The following is a 23,613-nucleotide window of genomic DNA, read 5'->3' as shown; positions in this document are numbered from 1 at the left end:
ATTAAATACATGAGACCTACCATTAACTTATTCACCAATTAAATAGCGTGTTATGTCATCGGTGCTCAGCTTATATTAAGTACCGATGACATGGTATATCATTTAATTGGTGAATTTTTAAATACATGGGACTCTACCATTAACTTATTCACCAATTAAATGACGTGTCATGTCACGGATATTTATATAGCATAAACACCATCAAAGCCTAAGTGGAGTTTTTAGGCCTCCGATTCCACCTCTACAGGGGGGTGGGGAGATTGGATTCTTTGACCCTGTTTTATAGATTCTGACTGGAGGGGGACATGACTACCTTTGCTCGACCTTTATTATTGACCCACACAAATATGTGAAATCGTTATTCTTTTCTTAATTGTTGATAATAAATATGATTCTCCTTTGAAAACTTGGATATTTGAACGGGTGGTTCAATTGTTTTTCTCCCTCTTCCGCACCATTGACGGCCCCATATCGGCGGCTACCGCCACCGTGTTGCCTCGCTGCTACACCAAGTTGTACTAAATCATCAAATTGTTTTTCATTAATTGATGTACTACTGATGTTTCTTTCGTAGTGTTCTGGTGTGTCGGTAGTGGTGGTGCTGTGGCTCTTTAACATTGTTGAAGCTGGGGGTGGTTGGGGAGATTAGGGATGATACCATAATTTTCTTCTCTTTTATTTATTTCTTATTAAAATTACATATGTTCTGTTCATTTTATCCTCATAACGTTGTCCGACATGCCTTACATATGCCTTTTTAACACCAAATTTGTTGAGAATAATGGTATTTATTTTGATATCTTGAGACACTATATTGCAATTTTCCCATTTGTACATTGTACATTGTGTAAACTTCTAATCATATTGAAGACAATTTTAACAAATAAAGTGATTTAAGTTTTTTATTTCCTAACAAAGAATACAAACTATTTGAATCATGCATTTTATTATTTCGGCATGTTTGGTCATGTTAAAATATCGATTTTAAGCATAGCCGAACATCCTGTCTGTTATTATACAGAAAATTAGATAAAATAAACTTGACACCTTTTATCTCTATCAGTAGTCAATAACGACCCATCTGCACCAACAGCAACTGGGCAAGTAGCACGTATCCTATGGTGCTTACTTTCCCATGTCGATATTTTGAATCGAATAGTTGAAGATAATTCGATGCTGAAAGCCACTGCTCCTCGCGAATGATCCGCCATGAACTGTCGCCACTGACCAGCCGTCACTCTCAAGGAATTACCACCAAGTATTCCGGCCAGAATTGTCGTGTTCTTTGGCTCTTGATAGAAAGGAAGTGCCAATGTTTCTCCACCTATACTTTGATCCTGGTAATTCACCGTCATCTGAATTGCATCGTAATAAAACCCAAAATTCTGGTTAGAATTACGGGCCGTCACATTGAAGATTATCTTAGCATTCGCAAATCCGTTTTCTTGTCCTAAACCCGGGATTGATAATTCTCGTACGAAAAATCTTGGCCGATGAGGACGCAAACTGAGCCATAAAACGAATGTGATAACCCCTACAAGAAATAGGAGGGTTAAAAATATGGCACAAATTAGCTTGGAAACTCTGGTGGTTAGATTTTCTTTCACCCGGTGGGCATAGTAACGCGCCGTGTGGTGCCGCTTCATGGGGTGGTCTCCGGCTGTGGATCGAACGGGTAGTTCATTCTGGTGTCTCATTTTTACTCTTTCTGGCTGCTGGTAAAAGGTAAAAAAGTTTATGGTGTTGATGAACAGAGTTCATTTTGGAGAGAAGCTATATTTATGTAACCATTAATGGGTTGCTATTGGAATGTTTTTGAGTCTTTTGCAAGTGGAAAGAAAAGAATAATTTGTTCATGTTCATGTGCAGAAAAGTTGAATAGGAATGAAGATTAATGAAGTGCTGTATTACTTGACATTCAAGAAAAGAAATGGTTATGAAGAAGGTGTATGATGCTAGTTAACTTGCACAATAGGTACAGAATATATTACCTATGATTTATGGAAAGTATATTTTATTTGTTTAGCATCTATGACCATGATAGTCTCAAAATGAGTTACCGGCCTAGTAAGTCCAATATTATTTTAAATCATCTTGTCTTAAAATCTAAACTGGCGAGATATGAGTATTTATTCATTTAAATATTATCTTTATCATGTCCCTCACATAGACATTAGATTTATTATTATTATTATTATTTTATCAAGACATGCACAATTTTCATAAAGTGTGGCGTAACACTAATATTTAATTTTTTTATTTTTTATTTTTTCACTTTCTATTAAATTGTTAGAAAGAGATACATATACTTTTAAATCTTGTCTTTGACTATAGATTTGAGCATGTTTGGATAAGTTAAAAAATAAGCGAACTTAGGTCATAGACAAGTAGGAAGATGATGCTTATAGTGGAACAAATTTTTGTACTAAAATTTAAAAGAAAACGACTAACATGTTTGAAAGTAAAAGTAACTCAAAATAATAAATTGTTTCGTATAAATTTCAAATGAGAATGTTATTCCTATTATTAATTACCCAAATTTAGGGACCAGCAATTTTCATCCACTATTTTTATATATTCATCTACTTTTTTTAAAAAAGAATTATAGTACATTTTTAACCTCAAATAAATTTACTTAAATAGACAAAAAAAAAAAATAAATAAATAAAGTAAAATATATCTTCTAAATCTATCCATTTCAAGGTATGACGGACATCACTTTATATATCTATACATCCACACCGAGACTTAATGCTATGATATGCCAAAAAAAAAAAATGAAGGTTCTTTTAACAGTGACGGCGTTTCATGTTCGCCAAAGCCACCACTGACCTTGACTTTTCGAATTCCATAGCAAAGATCTCCATTTTTCGTAATGAAGGAAATTGTTGAGATAAATGGAAATTTTGAGGGCATAGACTTTCTCATCATATCATCAACGTATAACCATATTACTGTTGTTATCACAAGTCTCAACTACAGCTACATGCCAAAATTTTTAGGTAAAGAATTATTTAATCATCCCATTGCTTTTTCAAAATTTTCTCCTTTATCTACCCACCAAATTATTATTTAATGATAATATACAGAGTTGGCCCTGACAATTAGAAGGCTTTAAGTGAATCGGCAATTCTTGAGGCCCCATACTTTGTTTTTCTACATGTATAACAATATTTAAATAAAAAATACGTATCTATACTTAAATGAAAACTTTGTACAATATAAAAGATTTGCTAAATAAAATATCGCTTACAATCCGAGAGATTAGGTTAGCATCATATGTAGTCTTCTCACATTTTGAGATGCAAAATTAGTAATCAAACAATTCAAATCAAATTTTTTCAACATTTTTTTTTTCAATAGAAATCATAGATAATATATTCAACATCTCTTGCGACATGATTGATCGAAGATAAGACTTAATCAATTTTAATTTTGAAAAACTTCTTCAATGGACGCAATAGTTACTGGGATAGTTAGGGATGGCATTTCGGCTTGCCGGTTCGAGCTGCCCGTGGCTCGGCTCGAAAAAAGTCTGAGCCGGCTCAGCAGAGCAGAGCCAAGGCTCGGGCTGAGCTCCATTCAAGGAGAACGGGCCAAGCCCGAGCTAGCCCGCAGACCTATTAAAAAAAATGGAAACCCCCCCAACAAAAAGCTGCCTGGCTGCCTTTTAAGGCAGCACCGCCTGGCTGCCTAATTATTAAATTAAAAAAAAGGCATAAAAAGCGAGCCTACCCTGCTCGGCTCGGCTCGGCTCAGCTCGGAAAGGCCCGAGCCGAAAGCTCGGGTCAAGCCTAATTTTTTGGCCGAGTTTTAGCTATGTTCGGCTCGGGCTTGAAAAAAAGCCGGCACATTTATACCCGAGGCGAGCCCAAGCCTTGAGTTTCGGCTCGCAAGTCGGCTCGGTTCGGCTCGTTGACCTCCCTAGGGATAGTCAATAATATCCTGTAAGTGATCCAAGCATTTGCAAAACAACAATTCATTCTCTTAATATAATCTAACAATTAGCTGCTCAATTAATTTCTATAGATATTGCTTCCCTTAAAACTTTCAACTCGAAATATAATTTCATTTCATTTCATCGATATCAGATATTGTGTTATGCTTCAACTAATTTTCAAGATTAATGCAACAGGGCTTAAATGTAGCATCATCAATGGATTTAAGCTTTTCCAAATCAAATAAAAATCCCAAAATATTATCATATTCCTGAAATTGTTTAAATCTATTTTGAAGCAATGATAGAGCTTGATCTACTACATATAAGAAATAATTGGCCCTGAAAGATTCTTCAACTATTTCTGTCATCTCTTCACAAGAAATCTCATCAAACTGCTTCTTTCTATGTATAACTTTTTTTTCACGAAATATCAGTCCAATGTCTAATTCACTTGCAATCTTTTTAGCATCAATCACGGCCGATTCAAACCCAGTTTCTCTATAGCTTTTGAAAAAATGAAATGAGCCCTTTTAAATGGTCTATAGCAACGACAATATGGATGTCCTCTGTTTCCAAATGTTTGCTTACTCTATTAATATTATTCAACACTTCATACCAAATAACCATCTCAAGTAAGAATTCAAAATTCTCTATTTCATATGTTGCCAAACACTCCACCTCACTTTTTGTCTTAGGATCATCAACTCTTGCCAATTCAAGTAGAGTATTTCTTATTTGTGGAGCTTGAGATCTTATTGCTCTAATACTTTCAACATGACTTTCCCAACGTGTTTGAGACAAAGGCTTAAGAGTAAGGTCATTTACATTATCTTTAAAAAATTTACATCTTTTAGTAGATGATGAAAATAAAGTGTATATACGTTGCACCACTCCAAAGAAAGATTTAGCCTTTGTACAACAAGTAGCCTATCACAAAGTGCAAGATTGAGACTATGACACCCACAAGGAGTGTAAAATGCTCTAGGATTTACTTTTAGTAGTCTATTCTATACCCCTTTATGTTTTCCTTTCATGTTAGCACCATTATCATATCCTTGACGCCTTATATTATCGATATCAAGCTCTAGATTATTCAACGCATTCACTAATTCATGAAAAAGTCATTTTCTAGATTTATCATCCACCAATAAAAATCCTAAAAAGAATTATTGTACCTTCGCTGGACTTGCTGAAATATCAACACACCTCAATATTATAGAAATTTGTTCTTCGTGACTCAAATCTGGAGTGCAATCAAGTATCACAGAAAAGTACTTGGATTCTTTGAGTTTCTCGATGATTATTTTCTTTATTTCACCCGCTAGCATAAGTATCAACTCATTCTGAATTTTGTGTCCAAGATAATGATAATGAATTTCTTTATTTTGAATTTGACGAATATGCTCTTGCATTACAAGATCAAACTAAACAATCGTTTGAATTATGTTTAAGTATATCTTCTCATTATCTCTACGAAAAGCTAAATTATTTTCTGCAAGAGTTCTAACCACTGATATTATTCTCAATAATACTTGTTTCCAATGTTCTATATCCTTATTGATTTGTTCCTGCATACTTTTATCAATTGTTTGCTTCTTTTGAAATCTTATTTCCATTTCGATCCATCTACTCATGTTAGTGATATGGTTAAAACTCACTTCATGTGTTTTTAGTTTTTCACCAATATTTTTCTAATCATTTACACCATCATGTGCCAATTGAGTTTGAACCCCATCATTCTTGAATAGCTTAAAACAAAAACAAAATATTTTATCCAAACTTTTTGAATATATCAATCATTTTCTATCATGATTCTCTCCATTGGGTGATTGTTGAGTGTAATGAACAGAGGAGAAGTGTCGATTAGCTACATCTTTTGGAAAAATTACATCATTATCTCTTACTGGACCTTTCATTACGATTAAATCTCTTAAATTTCGATTCATATTTCCCCAATTCGCTAGATCACTAATATCAAAGGAGAATGGTTCACTAATCTTTTCATTTATGTTTCTTTCATCCATAACATCATTTTATATAGATATCTCTTCATTCACCAAACAATGATGTTTTTCAATTGTATTATCACCGATATCATTCTTATTAAACTCTTTTTCGGGAACTACATCGTCATTATGCTTTTGTTTACTACCACTAAAAAATTTATCAAGGACTCCCTCTTAAGATTTAATCAATTGTTCAACATTCTTATGACGTTTTCTCCAGATTCAAATTTTTTAGTAGACATAATTAAAGCAAATAACAGTAGAACTTGATTCAGAGTTCAAATTAAAAATATCCCAGATTCTCAAATATGTCAAGTGTAGGAGTTCAACAATCAACCTGCAAGAAATAACTAAATAAATTTATCAAAATTTCAATTAAAAACACCTGGTTAGGTTCTAATTAAAAAAATCTTGTTTTGAGAGATATTTTTCGAAGTGGAAAATGATTCAAATATCCCCAACAATATTTACTTAGAATATTCCGATGGCGAATGGCATTTACTAATAACACAAACTTATATAGTAATTTTGATTAAGATACTCTACCATTGAACAACAATATGGCAGAGCTAGGGTCAAAAATTGGATAAATTTATTCACCAAACATGAATAATAAGTGAACAATCAGTCATCAGAAAATGTCTTACAATTCAAGGACGACAAAGAACCAAGGAATAAGTTGAATTCCTTTATGGTCAGATTCTATAAAACAAATTTTCCCCCGAACTCATTTTAACCGGACAATTTCCCAACAAGAAATAACCAAATAAATTTATTTTGCAAAATCTATTCTCGAAATATCTACGTCAAAATAGGCCCTGAAAATTATATCGTTGAAACTTAAAATTAGTTTAAAAAAAAAAAAAGAAGAAATTAGGAGTTCCAACTTCCAAACTAGAAACAAAGACAAGAACCAAGTGAAGAAAATGAGAATTAACTTGGGAAATTGTAACAGTCTAATAGTCAATACAATCATTCCTATATAAAGTTCTGCAACAAAATTTGGGAATTAATTAGAACGCTGATAGAACTAATTATTAAGAGTAAAACAAATAAAAAAAACACACACTATTTTTCATCCCTTTTTCACCATTGAGACTTTGAACAAACTACCACCATAGTCCATAGGATTAATAATCAGACATTCAGTTATATGAGTTGGACATCCATTTTACTTACCAAAACAAAGGACATGATAAGATATAAAAAAGGAATCCAAGCTGCGAGTGGCAGAGAAATTGGGGTTTTTCGCATTAGATTTTGAATTTTCATCCGTTGGCACCAGTCCCCGAAAGTCTGGAACCTGGAAGCTTGGAGTGGAGGCCCTGGAGAATTCTGGATTCACCGAAGCAGAGGATTGAAAGGATTAAAAGAAGTCGAAATATCGAATTGAAAAGATAAAGGCTGGGGCGGTTCGTTGTGTATGTATACCAATTCCAAGTCTCCAAAGAAAAATAATTTCATTAGTCCAAGACTCCAAGCCCAAAGGCCCCAAACCATTTTTCTTATTTTGGGAATTGGAACTAATATGGATTTTGAGGCCTTGGGCCCAAGCCAAAATTTGGAGGCCCTAGACGGTGGCTTAGGTGGCTTGGCCCAAGGGCCGGCCCTGATAACATAGCAATTTTTCCATAAACCCACAAAATATTTTGTAAAAGTTTAAATCTTTCCTTGCGTTTGGGCCTTTGCAAAGAGCCACGTAGTAACAAAATTGCAACTTATGGATATTTTCCCCCACTCAAAAGTGGATTTTCTGCTGAAAAATATCCCTTTTATACTTATAACTCATCCGAGAATTGTATGCAACTTTAATGTGATTCTTTCTTTTCTTTTTTAAAATTTTGTATTTCCATTCAATGCATTTGTTTTTGTTTTGATTATTAAGGTTATCTTTTAGAACTTTTCAAAATAATTGAAACCAGACAAGCACTTTTGTTGACCGTAAAAAATTATGAATTTTATAAAATAATTGTTTAGTAAAAAATGACGACAACTCATGGGCTTGTTTTAATTGGCTGCATTTCTTCTTCTTTTAGTCTTCGTCAAGATCTCTAGTTTATCTATGTGTAGTTCAGTATATTAAAAGTTTGCCCAATCTTGTCTTAGCGTATGGTAGTTTCTTGGTAATTTGTAAATTATTGAGAGAGAAGAAATTTTGATGGCAGAAAATGGGGATATTTGTATTGGAATTTTGTGTGGATGTATAGTTTTAAATTAATGTATGGAACAAGGTTAATATTAGAATAAATGTTGATGAATATTGTATTTTTTTTTTATAAAATTTAAAATTTTAATAGGGATAAACTTAGAGTGTGATAGATATACAAAAATTGTGGATGGAAATAGCAATACCCCAAATTTACTAGAACTATTTATTCAATAACTAATCAAAATATCAAACATTAATACATCATTGATCAATACTATTAGGCACATGTCCTAGTAATTAAATTATTTTGCGATGAAATTCGATAAAGAAATCTTCATACAATAATCAACTATGTCCCTGCAAAAATTGAATGAATTATCATGTTATCACTGAAAAAGAAATTATTGAACAACTAGACTATTCAAAATTGATTGATATTTTTGTCCCTAAAATCGCAAATTAGGTTATATTTAAGTGGTCGTTTAAAACATTTTCATATTATTATTTGATTATAACATAAATATTATGAATATTTTTTCTTTTTTTTTTTTTGGTTAATTTTAAGTTTATAAATTTAGCTCCGTAAAACTCTTCTAAATTATAAAAAAAAAAAATTATTTCTTACCAAATTATAATCCCAAATTCTGAAGTTTGCCTCATGCATGACCCATGAAACACTGGTATGGCCATGCCCAGTTTGATCCATATTCACCAAAGATTTAAGAAAGTCCTTGAGAGATGGGATTTTTTAGAGATTTGGGGGGGGGGGGGGGGGGGGGAAGGGGGGGTGGGGGGGGGCGTGCAGGGGATACCCGAGGGCGTCAAAGTGGGTGATTTATGCGGAATTTAGGTTTACCAATATTTAAAGTAACGAGTCACAATAAATATTTTATCCAAATGAATTCATATACATATCTAACATATATCGAATTGCCGTACTTTGTAGAAATAAATAACAACAATAATAGAAATCCCACGGTGGCCCCAAGTTTTGTACTTCTCCTTAAATACTGTCCAGCCATTGATGTCAACAGACTCTTCTCATCACTTTTTGCCTCTTTCCCAACTCTTTAATCATCAAAATCTCGTAAGATTGGGAAACATCCTACAACATGAAAATTAAGCACATAACAATATAAATCGAGTAGAATAACCAACAAAACCTCGGTAATTAAGTATGAGAAAGTGTGAAATTCAATCTTATCAGTATGTATAAACATAAATAAATAAATTTTAGTAACTTAAACTTTTAAATTAGAAGATAGAATGAAAGAATGATACATCTACTTGATCAGCCAATCTGTTTTCACAAATTTGCTTGCACTAATTGTTGTGTTGTTTGGAGAAAAGAAGTTTATGCTTTTGAAGTGAGTATTCAATACCTTCTATAAATTTCTCCATTTATATACTTGTATTGTGTGGATCGATTCAAACTGTGCATGTACTAAGTAGTAATGCTTAATACCCTTCAACGATACATTATCATGTTTTGACGTATAGATTGAATAAATACTAATGATTTTCTTATGGCTTTAACCCACGAATATCTTATCATTTCCAGCCATTAGAGTCAATCAAGATTCAGTGATAAAATAGAATAAAAATATCACAAAAATCATAATATTATGAAGAAACTCACACATTAATATTCCATGTTATGTCATGAACTCAAAGATACCTGTCTGAGAAAGGTCACAAACAAATCTGTATTCTCACTTAAATATATCATCCAAATAATAAATGAATAAATCGCGAAGTAAAATAGTCAAAGGCACACTGCCAAAGTGCAGCAAGATACCCGGGCTGGTTTTTAGGCATGGAAGAGGAGTGGCCAGATTGGGATGTATAACTTCGTCACTATATATAATACATAAAACCTGTGTATGTCTTTCCCCCTTTTTTTTTTTCCGAACCGTTACGGAAATTTTGGACTCGAACACCATTCATTCAAGAGCTCTTGTAGACAGAGGCCTTTGGTATCTCAATGTCGACTAATCACATCATGGTATTGACTATTGAAAATGTTGGTAACAGACTTATTTGTGAGCGGTAAAGATGGTTGTTTGTGAGCGTAGTTTAAATCACAAATTTATGAAATGGAAATGTAGTACAAAACCACAAAGCCAAATAAGAAAAATAAAATAAGAAGGAGTAGAAATCGAAGATCAAATCCAAGGCAAGTGATAGCATTTTCTCTTTAAGATAATATTGCCCCACTACGGTGCTCACGGTTGACGGCACTTATCTCCTAAGATACAATGGATTTTTAATCTTGTGGTAGTAGCACTTCACACCACAAGAAACGAACCGACTGAATTTCCTCTCTACAAAGGAATTTTATGCAAGAAAGAGGAGGAGAGATTTTGCAAAAGAAGAAGAGTTCTCAATACAAAATATGAGATGATATTTTTTTAAAGGACGTCCAAATGGTCCTATTTATAGGGGAAGAAGGGGTGCAAGTGAAGTAGTGTGGGCCAAACCACACATTTTTTCGAATAGAAGCAACACTTCACTTTCGCTAGCTTTCCGAAATCAAAATTTTATTTTATTTTTCGTTTACTTCCTCCAACTTTTGGACCGCAATTTCTCATTCACTTGAAATTGGTTTCTAATGTTCAAATATACTCCGAACATCTACTCGACGAGTAGAACAAGTTGGCCTATTTACTTTTATAATTTGACCATCGGATCAAGTCCGAATATTTGGCCTAAGTTGACCGCTGGTCACACTTTCCGATTTCAATTTTTTACTTAACCAATTTTTGTTAACTTGGAAACCAATTTCCAACAGAAAATGTCCTTAAAATTCGATTATTTGCTGATACTTAACTTACTGAAGAATCACCTAATTTATTATTTGGATTATTTTACATTTTTTCTAGCAATTGTATGTTAATTAGGAATATAGTTTCGCTCTGCAAGAATTAACGAATTTGCACCTTAGAGTATTGAGAAATTAAAACAAGACTTTGACTAGTTTCTCTTCTTTAAAAATTAGTATTAAATACTATTAAATCATTTCTATCAATCATAGCACAAGTGTTTTAAAATACCAAAATGTCTATAAACGCCTTTATTACATATTTGACAGAAGAGTCTGAATTATTAAATAATATTAAAAAATAAATAAAATAATAATAATATTCTGTACAGTATACAAAACATTTTGTATCAATTCACGATCTTCTACACCTCCTCTACAACCACAATCTTGATTCCAACCACTCCTACTCTCCACCCCATACCTTGATTGTAGATGTGTGACTAAGTGCCTATTCGGCTCCCTTTAAAATTCTAAATTGTTTGTTACAGTATCATTATTCATCACACATTCACATAATAAAATATTCTGTACACAAATCTATAAAATTTATTTATTTTTTCACACATGTTCTCCAAAAAATATTCTTCAAAATTATTAAATTTTTAAAATAATGGGTGACAAATTGGGGTTAAAAGTTGAATTGGGGAGCATGTTGGAGTGCAAGGCGGCGAAATACACGAAAATAGCTCTTCCACTGTAACAAAATTTGACATTAGCCTTTGACACATTAAATGAATTAAAAAAAACAAATTAAGTTAAAAAAAAAAAACTTCACAGTAAAAGGCGATTTTATCCTTCAGACTGTTTGAAAAATTCTGTCTAACCGACCGACGAACAGTCGCCAGAAATTTGACCGATCAACCACCGGCAACTACACCAACGTCACAGTCAACGACCTGATCTACACCAGAAATAAAATAACCGGTTAGTTTTCATCACTTTTTGTTTCAGTAGAAAATTTATTGAATAAGTAAAATTAGCATTTTCCTTACATTATTCGGTTTAATTAGATCCATGAGCATGAGTAGTTAGATTGTGGACATACTGGAAGTGTGAAAATTGTGGATTTTTTACAATTTTTGGAGCTCATAACGTCGACAATGGCGATTTCCGGCAGCCAGTAACGAACAGTCACTTTACCCGACTGGTAACAGTCGGGTGTTAAAAGTACCAGTCAGGTAAACCGACTGTTAAAAGTCGGTTGAATATTTAATTTTTATTTATTTTTTATAATTTTTGTAATTAATTAAATTTTTTATTTGATTAAATAGTAATTATGTTATTTATTTATTTAATTTTTATCATTGTCAATATAATATAATAATTGAAATATTGTAAAATTAACAATGTTGATTCTTTTTTTTTATGAAATTATCTTTAATTTATTTTTTCAAATTTATTTAAATAATATGAATAGTCTTTACATTTTAAAAAAAGGTAAAGTAATTATTTATTTAATTTTTATATTTGTCTTTTATATAATTTAATAATTGAAATATTCTAAAATTAACAATTTTGTGTTGTTCCTTTTTTTTATGAAATAATCTTTAATTTATTTTTTCAAATTTATTTAAATAATATAAATAGTCCTTACAGTTTTTGAAAATGTAAAGTAATTATTTGTTTAATTTTTATATTTGTCTTTTATATAATTTAATAATTGAAATATTCTAAAATTAACAATTTTGTGTTGTTCCTTTTTTTTTTATGAAATAATCTTTAATTTATTTTTTCAAATTTATTTAAATAATATAAATAGTCTTTACATTTTTTGAAAATGTAAAGTAATTATTTATTTAATTTTTATATTTGTCTTTTATATAATTTAATAATTCAAATATTCTAAAATTAACAATTTTGTGTTGTTCTTTTTTTTTATGAAATAATCTTTAATTTATTTTTTCAAATTTATTTAAATAATATAAATAGTCTTTACATTTTTCAAAAATGTATTTAATTTGAAATTTTTTGTTTGTAAATATATTTTCCAAATAATAATTATTTTATTTAATTATTTAATTTTTATAATTTCCTTTTTTTATATAATTTAATAATTGAATACATAATATTGTTCGAAATTAACTATTTATTTTGTTCCTTTTATTGTTCTTTTATGGAAATCTTTGATTTTTTTCAATTTATTTATATAATATTTATATTCTTTAATTTTTTTGACAATATATTTAATTTGATTCGTTGTTTTTTGTAAATATATTTTTCAAATGTAATATTTGTGATTGTATGGTAGTTAGAGTTCGGTTCCTTTGATTTTGTGAAATTATGCTTTCTTTTGTTATCTCTTGTTCAATGCTATAACATTTGAATTTTTTCAGGATGGAGTATCATTTAGATGCAGAGTTGAGACGGATGTCGGGGAAAGCTACTTGGAACAATAGCTTTGAGAGTTTTACTGCTGTGTTGGAGTTGCTCGATGATCAGCACGGAGATATGCTACGACAATCCTTCTAGTGGCCACTGTACCAGTTGCGAGAGGTGCAGTACTCAGGACAGATCATTGATGCACTTCTATGTCGGCTTCTGAGGCCAGTCGACAGCGATTCCCTCCAGTTCGACCTCGGGGGCAAGGTCGTCAGTTTCTCGATGTTTGAGTTTACATTGATCACTGGACTGAGGATTACGGGCGACGATGCAGCCATGAAGAGAAGCAATAGGCTGTACGAGACGTACTTCCAAGGACATGGGTCGGTGCTTCTACCCGACTTGATGGTCGCAATCAGGGAGTGCGACCATATGCTAGATAGATTGAAGCTTTGGTTGGTCTACATCCTCGAGAGTGTGATAAGGTGTCATCACAAGAAGACTGCCATCGACATTTTTCATTTGCAAGTTGTTGACGACATCAATGCATTCAACAACTATCCATGGGGTCGAAGATGCTACGAAGACACCGTATATGTGTTCACCAGATCGCACTTGAGGCCCAAGGGGTCGATGCGTAAATAAGATACATATGGATTGCCTTTAGCGGTGCAGGTAAATGTTTAATATAATCAAAGTTAAAGTTTTAGTGTATTACATTGATGCTTAATAAGTATATGTGTTACAGATTTGGGTGTATGAGACAGTTCCAGTACTCGGGGCCCGCTTTGCGCAGCGAGGGGAGACACGCTGCCCTCGGATGCATCATTAGAGATCATCGCGAGCGGAGGGATGTCCCACTGGGAAGCAGTTATCGGCCCTCATCGACAATCCTCAGGTAAGTATTATATATTTGTGATTTATATTATACGTAGTTTAAAATTTTGTTTACATGATCGTTAAGTAGTTAAAATGTCAATATGTCAGCTTGAAGTCATACCTGAGTTGACGCCGTCGATGGAAGAGGATGCTCGGGGTCTTGTGCGGGATTTAGGCGTTCTGCACACCCCAGACGAGGAGATGTCTGATCCGAGTTTGGACCGAGATTGGGTATGTGAATGAAATATAATTTATTGAATATCGTTGACGTATAAATTTATTGAATAATTTTTCATTTTATTTATGTAGGAGAGCAGTCCAGCTGATCGACAATCACCTCCACCGAGGGCATCGCCGCCACCATTGGCATCATCTCCGTCGAGAGTATCGTCCCCGCCATTGGCATTACCGCCGCTAGTGGCATCACCTCCGTCGGGGCCATCGCCGCCGCCATTGGCATTACCTCCGTCCAGACATCTCCCTCGTGTGTCTCCGGGGCACAGTGATGATTTGTATGCCCGTTTGACTGGATTTATAGCGGAGGAGATCGGGGCGCTACGACGAGATTTGACAGAGAGGGTCGATGATCTGGGACGAGAGTTAACAGGGAGGGTCGACGATATGGGACGAGAGTTGACAGGGAGGGTTGACGATCTATTCCATGATGTTGGAATACTACAATCTTCCGTTGTCGACCTTCAGGATACAATAGCGGTGCTTAGAGGAGATTTAGCCGGCAGACGATGGTGGGATAGAGGGAATGGCGGAGATCATGATCGAGAGGATGACAGAGATGGTGATGGAGAGGGGGGTCACCCACATTTTTGGCGTGATGAGACATTGGAGTCATTGTGGTTGTCTATGGAGGGGGTAGCCTCAATGGGGATGGGAGAGGGGACTACAAAGGGGATGGCCCCGACGAGAGGGGCGGAGGAGGTGGCGACGGAGGGGGAGGCCCTGACGGGAGGGGCGAAGGTGGTGGCAACGGAGGGGAAGGCTCCGATGGGGGGACGGAGGAGGTGGCCCCGGAGGTCGAGAGGACACTCGACGTGATTGAGGGTAAGAGAAGTGCTGTTGATGAGATGGAGCAGGTGGTCGGCAAGAGGTTGAGAGTGCCGTCATAGTATGTGGTTTTCCCCTTCACGGTTGAGGCCAAAAGGAGAACGTTTATCGATGGGACGTACCCGAACTTATTCAGAGAGGTGGACAATGCCAAGTATTGTATGATTTTAATAAAGCACTGTACGCTTACTCATCTACGCTTATTTTAACATTTCCCTATTTTTTACAGAGTTAGCCGCATGATAAGTCAAAGGACGATCTCGGGCCCTTACAAGTAGTTCCACGATATCACCACTGCGGGAGCATAGCTCTCTTCAGCCGATCCCATTAAATCCTCCAACGCACATTCTTTGGCCTTCCACGCTTTCTGGTAGCTCATGACCACTCCGTACTCTCGACGGACATCGTTAATGATGTCCGAAGGCCTGTAGATCGTCCGTGGATCATGATACTTGTGCATTATCTGTCGACCAATAAACTATACTCGAGCTTACCTGTGATCGTTTCGAAGAATTCCCACTTCGCAAGTATGTTCCCGTGAATACTTGTGAATTACGAAGCACTCATTTGTATCCATCTTAGTTGCTCTCAAGCGCCAATTGCAACTGCCTTTGACACAAGCAACTGTCAACAATTACTTGTTTGATTTCTTTATTTTGAACTTAAAGTTATATTTTAATGCCAGCCGGTGCACAGCTTCCTACAAATCTTTCTTGGTTTCAAACAGTTGTTCGACCTGCAAGTCCTCATCATCAAAAGCCACACGGGAAGAATTGGAGGACGGTCCACTTGTTCCAACCTGTGAGCTCCCACCCGGCTCGTGTCTCTGTCGGGATAAAGCAATCAAATTCTCATTTGTAAACTCGTTTTATATTCTCATTGTCTTCAACTGTCGACAGAATTCTGCGCGTAACAGCGACGTCACGATCAGAAGCAACTGTCTCAGGAATACCCACATCATTCGCAAGAACTATCTCCACTGTCTCCCAAAAGCCTCGATCATTGTTATCCGCCCTATCTGAATCTTCGCGTTCACCTTCGATAACATCCTTCGTAATTAAAGTCACACCAAGAACAGTCGAAGTCCGATGCATTTTATTCAATTCTAATAGATAATTCAATTCAGTATCATTAGTAACGAATATCGGTGGCATCAGAATGGATGAATCCCCATAATCGTTGAATAGATATCTCAATTGCATATCGTATTGAGATTGATCGATATTCAGCTTATTTTGCAAATCGTGGTACATTTCTAAGTATGATGTACTCTCTGTTATGGAAATTGCAATAAAACCACGTATGTCACTCGTCCATTTCCATTCCCACCGATTATTTTCATTCAATTTGAAATCACCAAAATAACACAAGGAGATTATCATATCTGCATGAGGAAATGGTTTTAATCAACTTCATTTATTAATTATAAGAAAAAGGTCAACAAAAATCAGTGCAGAGTCGGGTAACAGCCAACAGTCGGCTGTTTAACAGCCGGCTGTTCGACTGTTAAACAGCAAACAGTCGGCCATTTAACAGCCGACTGTTTGGCTGTTAACAGCCAAAACGGCTGGCTGTTTTTGCGCAGGAGAATACGGTTCTAAATTTATACATCTATTCAATTTTTTTTGATAGGTAAGATCTGTTAAAAAAAAATTTATGCTAACTACTATGTTGACATAAAATTTCTCTATTCAAACGTATACTAATTTACTGAAAACGAAATTAAACATACGTAAATATACTTACCGATTTGAAATAATTGATATGAAAAAAATTTCCGGCTTCAACGTTTCAAAGTTTTTCTAGATTTTGAGGTTCAAACAAATGAAGAGATGAGAGTTTTTCCTGTGTTGGAAGTTCGTTTTGAAGTTTTTATAAGTGGGGAAGTGTTTGATTTTTAATTATTAACTAAAAGGGTAGTATAGTCCTTTCAGCAATATATTGTTTTGTAATTATACAAAACATTTAAGGGCATCTTTGTCTTTTATCATACAAGAGGTCAATGTCATAATATTCATGATTTTGGAAGTCAAAGTGGAATTTAGGTCCTTTGATTGGGTCAAACTTAAAAGTACCCCGTGAAGGGCTTGGGGGTGCACGAGGAGATATAAAATTGATATTTTATTAAACTTTTAGTCTTTTGTTTAGAGAAAAATTGACACTTTATGGTAAAGTTGGAGACTTGGTGGAGTATGCCTAGTGCCACAAAGTCCTTTATCCGTAATAAATACGGGTAAACGTTCACCTTGACTATAATAAAAGCAATTATAGATATTTTGATTCATTAATCAATGGTACATAAATACATTCGTTTGATATATACTCGATAATATAATAAATAAGATTTTAAATTTTTTCCTTATTATTATTCATTGTTTATTACAATTAGGTACTATCTGCTAAATAAGTCGTAAAAGTTTATTTCTGAAATGTATATCTATATACATTGAACTTATAAATCGATTCTGTGTTTTCCATGTTAATTTGTACCCGTGGTGGGTGCCCGTCAATTTTCTAAGGACCAAGCAGAAGGAATGGCAAAAAAAAAAAAAAATAAAAAAAATAAAAAAAATAAAAAAAAAAAAAATATATATATATATATATATATATTCTTTTAATTTGCAGTATTTAATTAGAGGGAAAATTGCAACAAAAATACCAAACCTTTCACCTAATAGCCGACTTGATCCAAACCTTTCATTTGTGTTATTGTAGGTACCAAACCTTCACAAAATCCGCATCTCAAGTCCAAAATGATGGTTGACCGCAAAAACTGCGAGTTAACCCCAGAAATTAAAAATTAAAATAATTTTCCAGCAATAAGGCAAGGATATTTTGAACATAACACACTTTTCCTATTAAATCAAAAATTAAAAGGGTGTACTATTTCTTACCGTAGATCTCAACTCACAAGAACACCGCTCAAGAAGCAATATATTAATAAATGACGAATAGGTAGCATAAAACATCAGCAAATTGCAATAAACTCCTCTTAACTGACCCATCATCTCGAGGAGTCTTTTTCTGTACTCAAAATACATTTTCGTTCCCTCAAGCCCTCGCGATACTCACCCTCTTGTCCCTTTTTAGCTTGATTTTTGTTCGGAGTTCTGTCCACTGTCGAGTCAATTATCTCATCACACCGATCATAACAAGAAGAAGAAATATTTTCGTTTTCTCGATTAAAGGTCTGGAATTTCATAAGATTTATTAGAATTGTAACAGTTGAAAATGAAGTTTTTTCCTCTTGATTTTTTTATCGTTCACAACATACTCTGTGCAAGTTGACTAACTGAGGTTCTGTTTGTTTTGATGCATCAGGTGGTGGAAATGTGAGAGTAAAATCCAGATTTGTTATACAAGTTGGTGACACCAACCAGACAACTCCTTATAATTTATTGCACCGGTTAATGAAAATGACCGAAAAACCAAAGGTGGTAAGCATGATTTCTTTGAAGACCTGTTATCTTACTGTTTTATTGAATTTTCAGGTTTCTTAAGCTTTTCTAGAGAAAGTTAATTTATTTTTAATTTGAATTTAGGTGGATTCGGGTTCTGATAGTCTGAGTTCAAACTGTGAATTTGAAGGAAAGGGTAATCAAAATGTTTTGTTATGTGATCGTGTAAATGGATTACAACAGCAAGGGATTGAATCTGATAGCTTTGTGGTTGACATGGATCGCTTTGAGGAAGAAATATATAAAAAGTCAAGAATTAAAGTAAGTTTATTTACTGCTTCATTTTATCTGTCAATTTGTTCTTAATAATTTATTTTCAAATTTCATTTCTTCTCCAAATTCTTACTTTTTAGCCTCGAAATTTTTGTCTTTTGATAATTTCAATTTTGGATAAATTTTCTAAAAATACCAAATTTTATTTTGAAACGTGATAGTTGAAGTTTATTTATTTATTTATATATTTTTCAATTAGTTATTCACTTAAAACGCATTAGCCTTTTTTAATGGAACGGGTTTCTGATATGGCGTCAATGCAAAGGCCTTTCATGTTAAACATTATATTCGAAAAATTAATGAAATTCAAATAAGCGATCTAATTAGAAAAACAAGTAAAGTTCAATGATCGATTTGGAATGAAATAAAGTTTAGTGATTAACAGCGAACATTAACATATATAACTTGAGTAATTATCAGTATTCTTAAAATCCTAAACAAAAAATTTCTATGCAAATAAAAAGTTGCTAAAATACTTTTTTTTTCTTTTTTTTTGGGGGATTAAAATATACTTGTTCTTGGACTAAAAGTTGCAGAGAAACCTTTCGAGAAAAGGATCGCTTAGTCGAGGCAGCGAAAAGAAAATTAACCAAAGTACAAGCAACAATATTAGAGACACTAGCTTGGTTGCAAACTCGCCACGAGGTAACAATTTATTAAGTTCCATTTTTCTCATCTCCAATGAACTTGATTAATTTGCATGTTTATTCGTGATTTTTTCCTAAAGAAAGTGTGATCTCACATTCACTCAATAAACATGGCTCGGTGAAGGAAAAAAGCCACAAGTACAGGGAATTTTTGACAGAATTCTTATCGACGTCGACATGGTCACAGATGATTGGATTATTTTTTTGTTTTCTTTATTCATCTTCCAAATAATTCACTCCACGTATTGTCTATCAACATTTTCTGTCAAATTTTTCTGTACTTGTAGCATGATTGCTCTATGAAAGCATATATGATGATCCCGATTAAATATATTGACAACGACAGCGACGAATTAAGTTTCTATTTTCAATAATTTTAGGATAGTCGCAAGTTCATTCTGAATTGAACGTATATTTTAGGGCAACATATTACCTCTTCTTATCTCATAAAACAAAAACTAGAGTTTTGCTGAGCTCGTGACAAGCAAAAACACCAGAAAGCAAGACCTACCAAATTAGGTAGAGTCTATGTCCAGAGTCGAGCTGTATTTGAGGCCTATTAGAGCAACCGAGTCAATGTCGAGGGAACGTGCTAAAACGTGCTTGAACTACACCTATATATGTAGCTAATTCTTTAATTACTATTATCATCAATGTTTACTAATTATAAAATGATTTTTATAATTGGGAGCGGCCATTTATTAATGAAAGAAAAGAAACATAACCTTCAGTCAAAGCTTTATTAATTTATTAAGAGAAAACATAGGCTTGTCTTTCCTTTTTGTTTGAATCCAAATAGAGCATACTTGGCTGCACATGCATTCACACACTGGGAAACATAGGTGGCTTATGTCTCGATTGTGAACTATCTCATCTAAAAGTTAATAGAAGTTGTACTTTTATTTTAATTTAGTTTTTAACACGATCAGTTGTACATGCCATGTTTCAGTTTCCAGAAATAGGCATCGGAAATCTGGATCCATGTCTATTCTAAGCATATTGAACTACTTTATCCCAAAGTTGAAAGCGACATTTTCATTTATTTAAACTTAGTCTTCAACATTAGCAAGCTGACGATTAGATCTGCGCACAGGTTACCCTTTCCATAGGAGTAGCATGCTTGAAATTCCAGTCCTAGAGACTTTGGGGGCAGTTGATCGCGCCATCAACTTCCCAGTCCATAACCAACTCACAGTCGTGAATGGCACAGTGGACAACATGGCTGTCGAAAGCAAATACTTTGGCAAGAGGTTTAGTTTCCGGCAGTCTTCTTCCTTTTCGTGGATTATTGATCCTAGAAGAATTCTTATCTTCTTCGCAACCCTGTAAGTTTTACCTATTCTTTCAACGAATTAGTTATATATATTTGTTCGGTAAAGTTACTAGTTTCCATCGTCGGTCCAACAGAGTGAATTCGTCCTTAATAGATTACTTACTTGAATTAAACTATTTGTACTTGTTGACTTACACTTTGGTTTACCCGACCCCACTCTCCTTGTGAGATGAGGAGGTGGGGTCGAGTAACTCAAAATGTAAAATAGCATGACCCTTACTTTTATTTGCTAGGGATGGACAAGTGTTGTCCTTTTTTAAAATGGAATACCCAAACATGGACCTATAAAGCACATAGAAAACCAATGGTTGTGGCTGGCCACTAAATCATAAGCAAGAAGTTTTTTGTACGGTGCACAGAATTAAGGGGGAAACCAACTGGAAAAGTGGTGGACTCGCAAGCATTAAACGCAAGCATCGAATTAAAAAGAAAAGACCTAATTCGATACTTCATCAGAGACCTTATACCATGTAGTATTTTTATAAATGAGCAATGACAAAACTTAAACTCAAAACTTTATTTATTCTAATACCAACATAAAACACCTCATGTAAAAACTTAAAGTGTTCATGAAATTACACATTTATTTATTAAATATAGTCACCAAGTCGCAAAACTATTTACCATGATTAGTTCGTTAAATTAGACAAGACTAGACATGACATGACAATTTATTGTTAATCTTCGTTTATTAACTGATCGCCATTACAGGTCGAGCCTGGGAACTATACTACTAATCTATCTCACCTTGTCTATGAGCAAGCTCAATGCGGAATAGATTGCTCTGAATTGATGATCCCCCACCTTTTTTGATATAAAGAGAGTTGTTGAACATGATTTTGCTTAAAATTAATAGTTATGAGTAATTTTCTGCTTATGATGAATGGGAGACTAGCAGGAAGAAACAAAGTAGAGAAGCTGAAAAGTTGAGACAGAAAGGAATAAAAAACTGGCCTTTCATCAAATTCAGCAGATATTCACTTTTTTGAAGGGCCGACCATTATCAATGGCGTAATCTTGAAGTGAAGACACAACAGATAGCACTAAGACAAAGCAGGAGAATCTTGTATTTTCTATGATTAGTCGCAACATGATTTGTGTACTTTATTGCGTTGGTTTTGTCTATCTTAGTTATAGGTGTCAAAATGAGTCGAACAGTTTAGACATGATAAACCAGGTCCACTTTTGGCATGACCGACCCGGGTGGCCGGTCAGAAGGACTTCCCGGGGGAAAGCATGTTCACATCTTTTACAACTAATGCAGTCTTCAGTCCTTGAAGCTATGCAATTCATTGATCAAGGTCTCACATACTAATTAATTCCTTGGACTTCTTTCAATTCATCGAGTTTATTGAGATCAGAAGTGAAAGAAAGGTTACATATTTTTAATTTATTTAAAAAAAAAAAAAAAAAAAAAAAAACTAGTATTAAGCAGACCGACCCTGCATAAAATTAATCTTGCATCATTTTCTTTTTTCTTTTTTTGTTCAATACTTCGTGTTTGCAATGTTCTTCTCCATTCCACTTCCAAAATGCACCCTTTTGTATTATGGTGGTTTAACGGAGGTAAGACAGAGGAATTAGAAGAGATGTATTTGTGCATGTACTATTCAAGAAATTATTTTAAAATATATTTCAATTGGTATCAGGATTCAACTTCAGTTTCTAAGTCAACAGAAAGAATAAACTGTAAGATGGACTCAACTCTCCCAAAGTGCTGTGAATGGGCTCAAACTCTCTCAAAGTGGACAATACATAAGTTAGTACTTTGGCGCGCAAGGTCTAAATTGTTACAATAGCTTGTAGACTTTTCCTCTCTTTCACCAATACTTTCTCAAAATTCATGCCACAGAATGCATATCAGCATATATGTGCTAAAAATATTACATCCCTAAATTCTAATTAGAATTTTTTATAATTTTTTCCATGGCAAGTCATATCAAATGGTGTAGAAAATAGGATTAAATTAGTTGTACATTGAATGACCTGGTGGTTGACATTACCTCCTATGTAAAAGAAATCTGTGTAGTGATGTGTTAATGTGCTCAAAATCAAGAGTGCAGATCTTGTTGGATAATTGCCTCAAAAGTCAAAAGTTAGAGGACTTCTATTGCAAATAATAAAAAATTAGTTATTGTATGGAAGATTTCTAATTTAAGTTGAGAGCACAATCTTTGCAAAATTTGGTCTTCAACTTATAGCCGGTTTTGGAATCTTGCACATAAGGAATCCTTGTTGAGTTAAATAAGATTTGTTTGAGTTTAAATTAAACTCTTCTACTTGGTTATTGATCCTATATATAGTGGATGTATTTCATTATTTGTGGTGTGGCCAGAGAGATAATTGAAAAAAAATATTGTGAGCCTAGTATCTTGAGACTTTTTGTACAAAGGGTGGAAAAGTAGGTTTGGTAAAACTCGGGTTTATTTTTTTTCTTTGTAATATTGGGGGATTGGGTTGGTGAGTGAAATTTTATATGATTGTAACAATTTTTCATATAGTGAAAAGTTTTGACGGTTCGTTAATTTGTGCATTATATTTTTTATTTTTCTTATTTGCTAATATTCTTTTGAAGAACAAAAAGATCCTGTGGGTAAATAAAAACAAGGGAAATTGGCGTAAAATTTCCTAACAAGTGGTATCAAAGCGTCAGGTGGTTCGGAGTATTGGAGCAACGAAAAAAATATGTTGTCGTTAAAATATGACGTAGAGAAATTTGACGG

The 23,613-nt window shown here is 33.9% G+C and overlaps 3 protein-coding genes across 3 annotated transcripts; 1 reads left to right on the top strand and 2 right to left on the bottom strand.

The window, feature by feature from the left end:
- Window positions 1–37: 37 nt before the first annotated feature.
- Window positions 38–1,960, bottom strand: LOC111402444 (NDR1/HIN1-like protein 26). The gene has a single exon (XM_023030743.1). The coding sequence runs from the start codon at window positions 1,695–1,697 to the stop codon at window positions 1,026–1,028; it is 672 nt and encodes a 223-aa protein (XP_022886511.1). The 5' UTR covers window positions 1,698–1,960; the 3' UTR covers window positions 38–1,025.
- Window positions 1,961–4,110: 2,150 nt separating this feature from the next.
- On the bottom strand, window positions 4,111–5,574 carry LOC111400722. The gene is made up of 5 exons (XM_023028111.1): window positions 5,473–5,574; window positions 5,116–5,364; window positions 4,954–5,022; window positions 4,557–4,867; window positions 4,111–4,444 (listed from the first exon to the last, which is right to left on the bottom strand). Exons 1-5 carry the CDS (start codon window positions 5,572–5,574, stop codon window positions 4,111–4,113), a joined length of 1,065 nt encoding a protein of 354 aa, XP_022883879.1.
- Window positions 5,575–14,090: 8,516 nt separating this feature from the next.
- On the top strand, window positions 14,091–22,186 carry LOC111400721. Its single transcript, XM_023028110.1, has 12 exons — window positions 14,091–14,136; window positions 14,233–14,348; window positions 14,427–14,696; window positions 14,820–14,928; window positions 14,985–15,240; window positions 16,409–16,479; window positions 18,152–18,367; window positions 18,501–18,616; window positions 18,722–18,898; window positions 19,441–19,555; window positions 20,651–20,882; window positions 21,602–22,186. The coding sequence occupies exons 1-12, from the start codon at window positions 14,091–14,093 to the stop codon at window positions 21,666–21,668; spliced, it is 1,791 nt and encodes a 596-aa protein (XP_022883878.1). The 3' UTR covers window positions 21,669–22,186.
- The last annotated feature ends 1,427 nt before the right edge of the window (window positions 22,187–23,613 follow it).

The sequence above is a fragment of the Olea europaea genome, chromosome 10, assembly GCF_002742605.1.
Source record: "Olea europaea var. sylvestris chromosome 10, O_europaea_v1, whole genome shotgun sequence".
Lineage (NCBI taxonomy): Eukaryota > Viridiplantae > Streptophyta > Magnoliopsida > Lamiales > Oleaceae > Olea > Olea europaea.
This window is presented reverse-complemented; position numbering and strand designations above follow the sequence as displayed.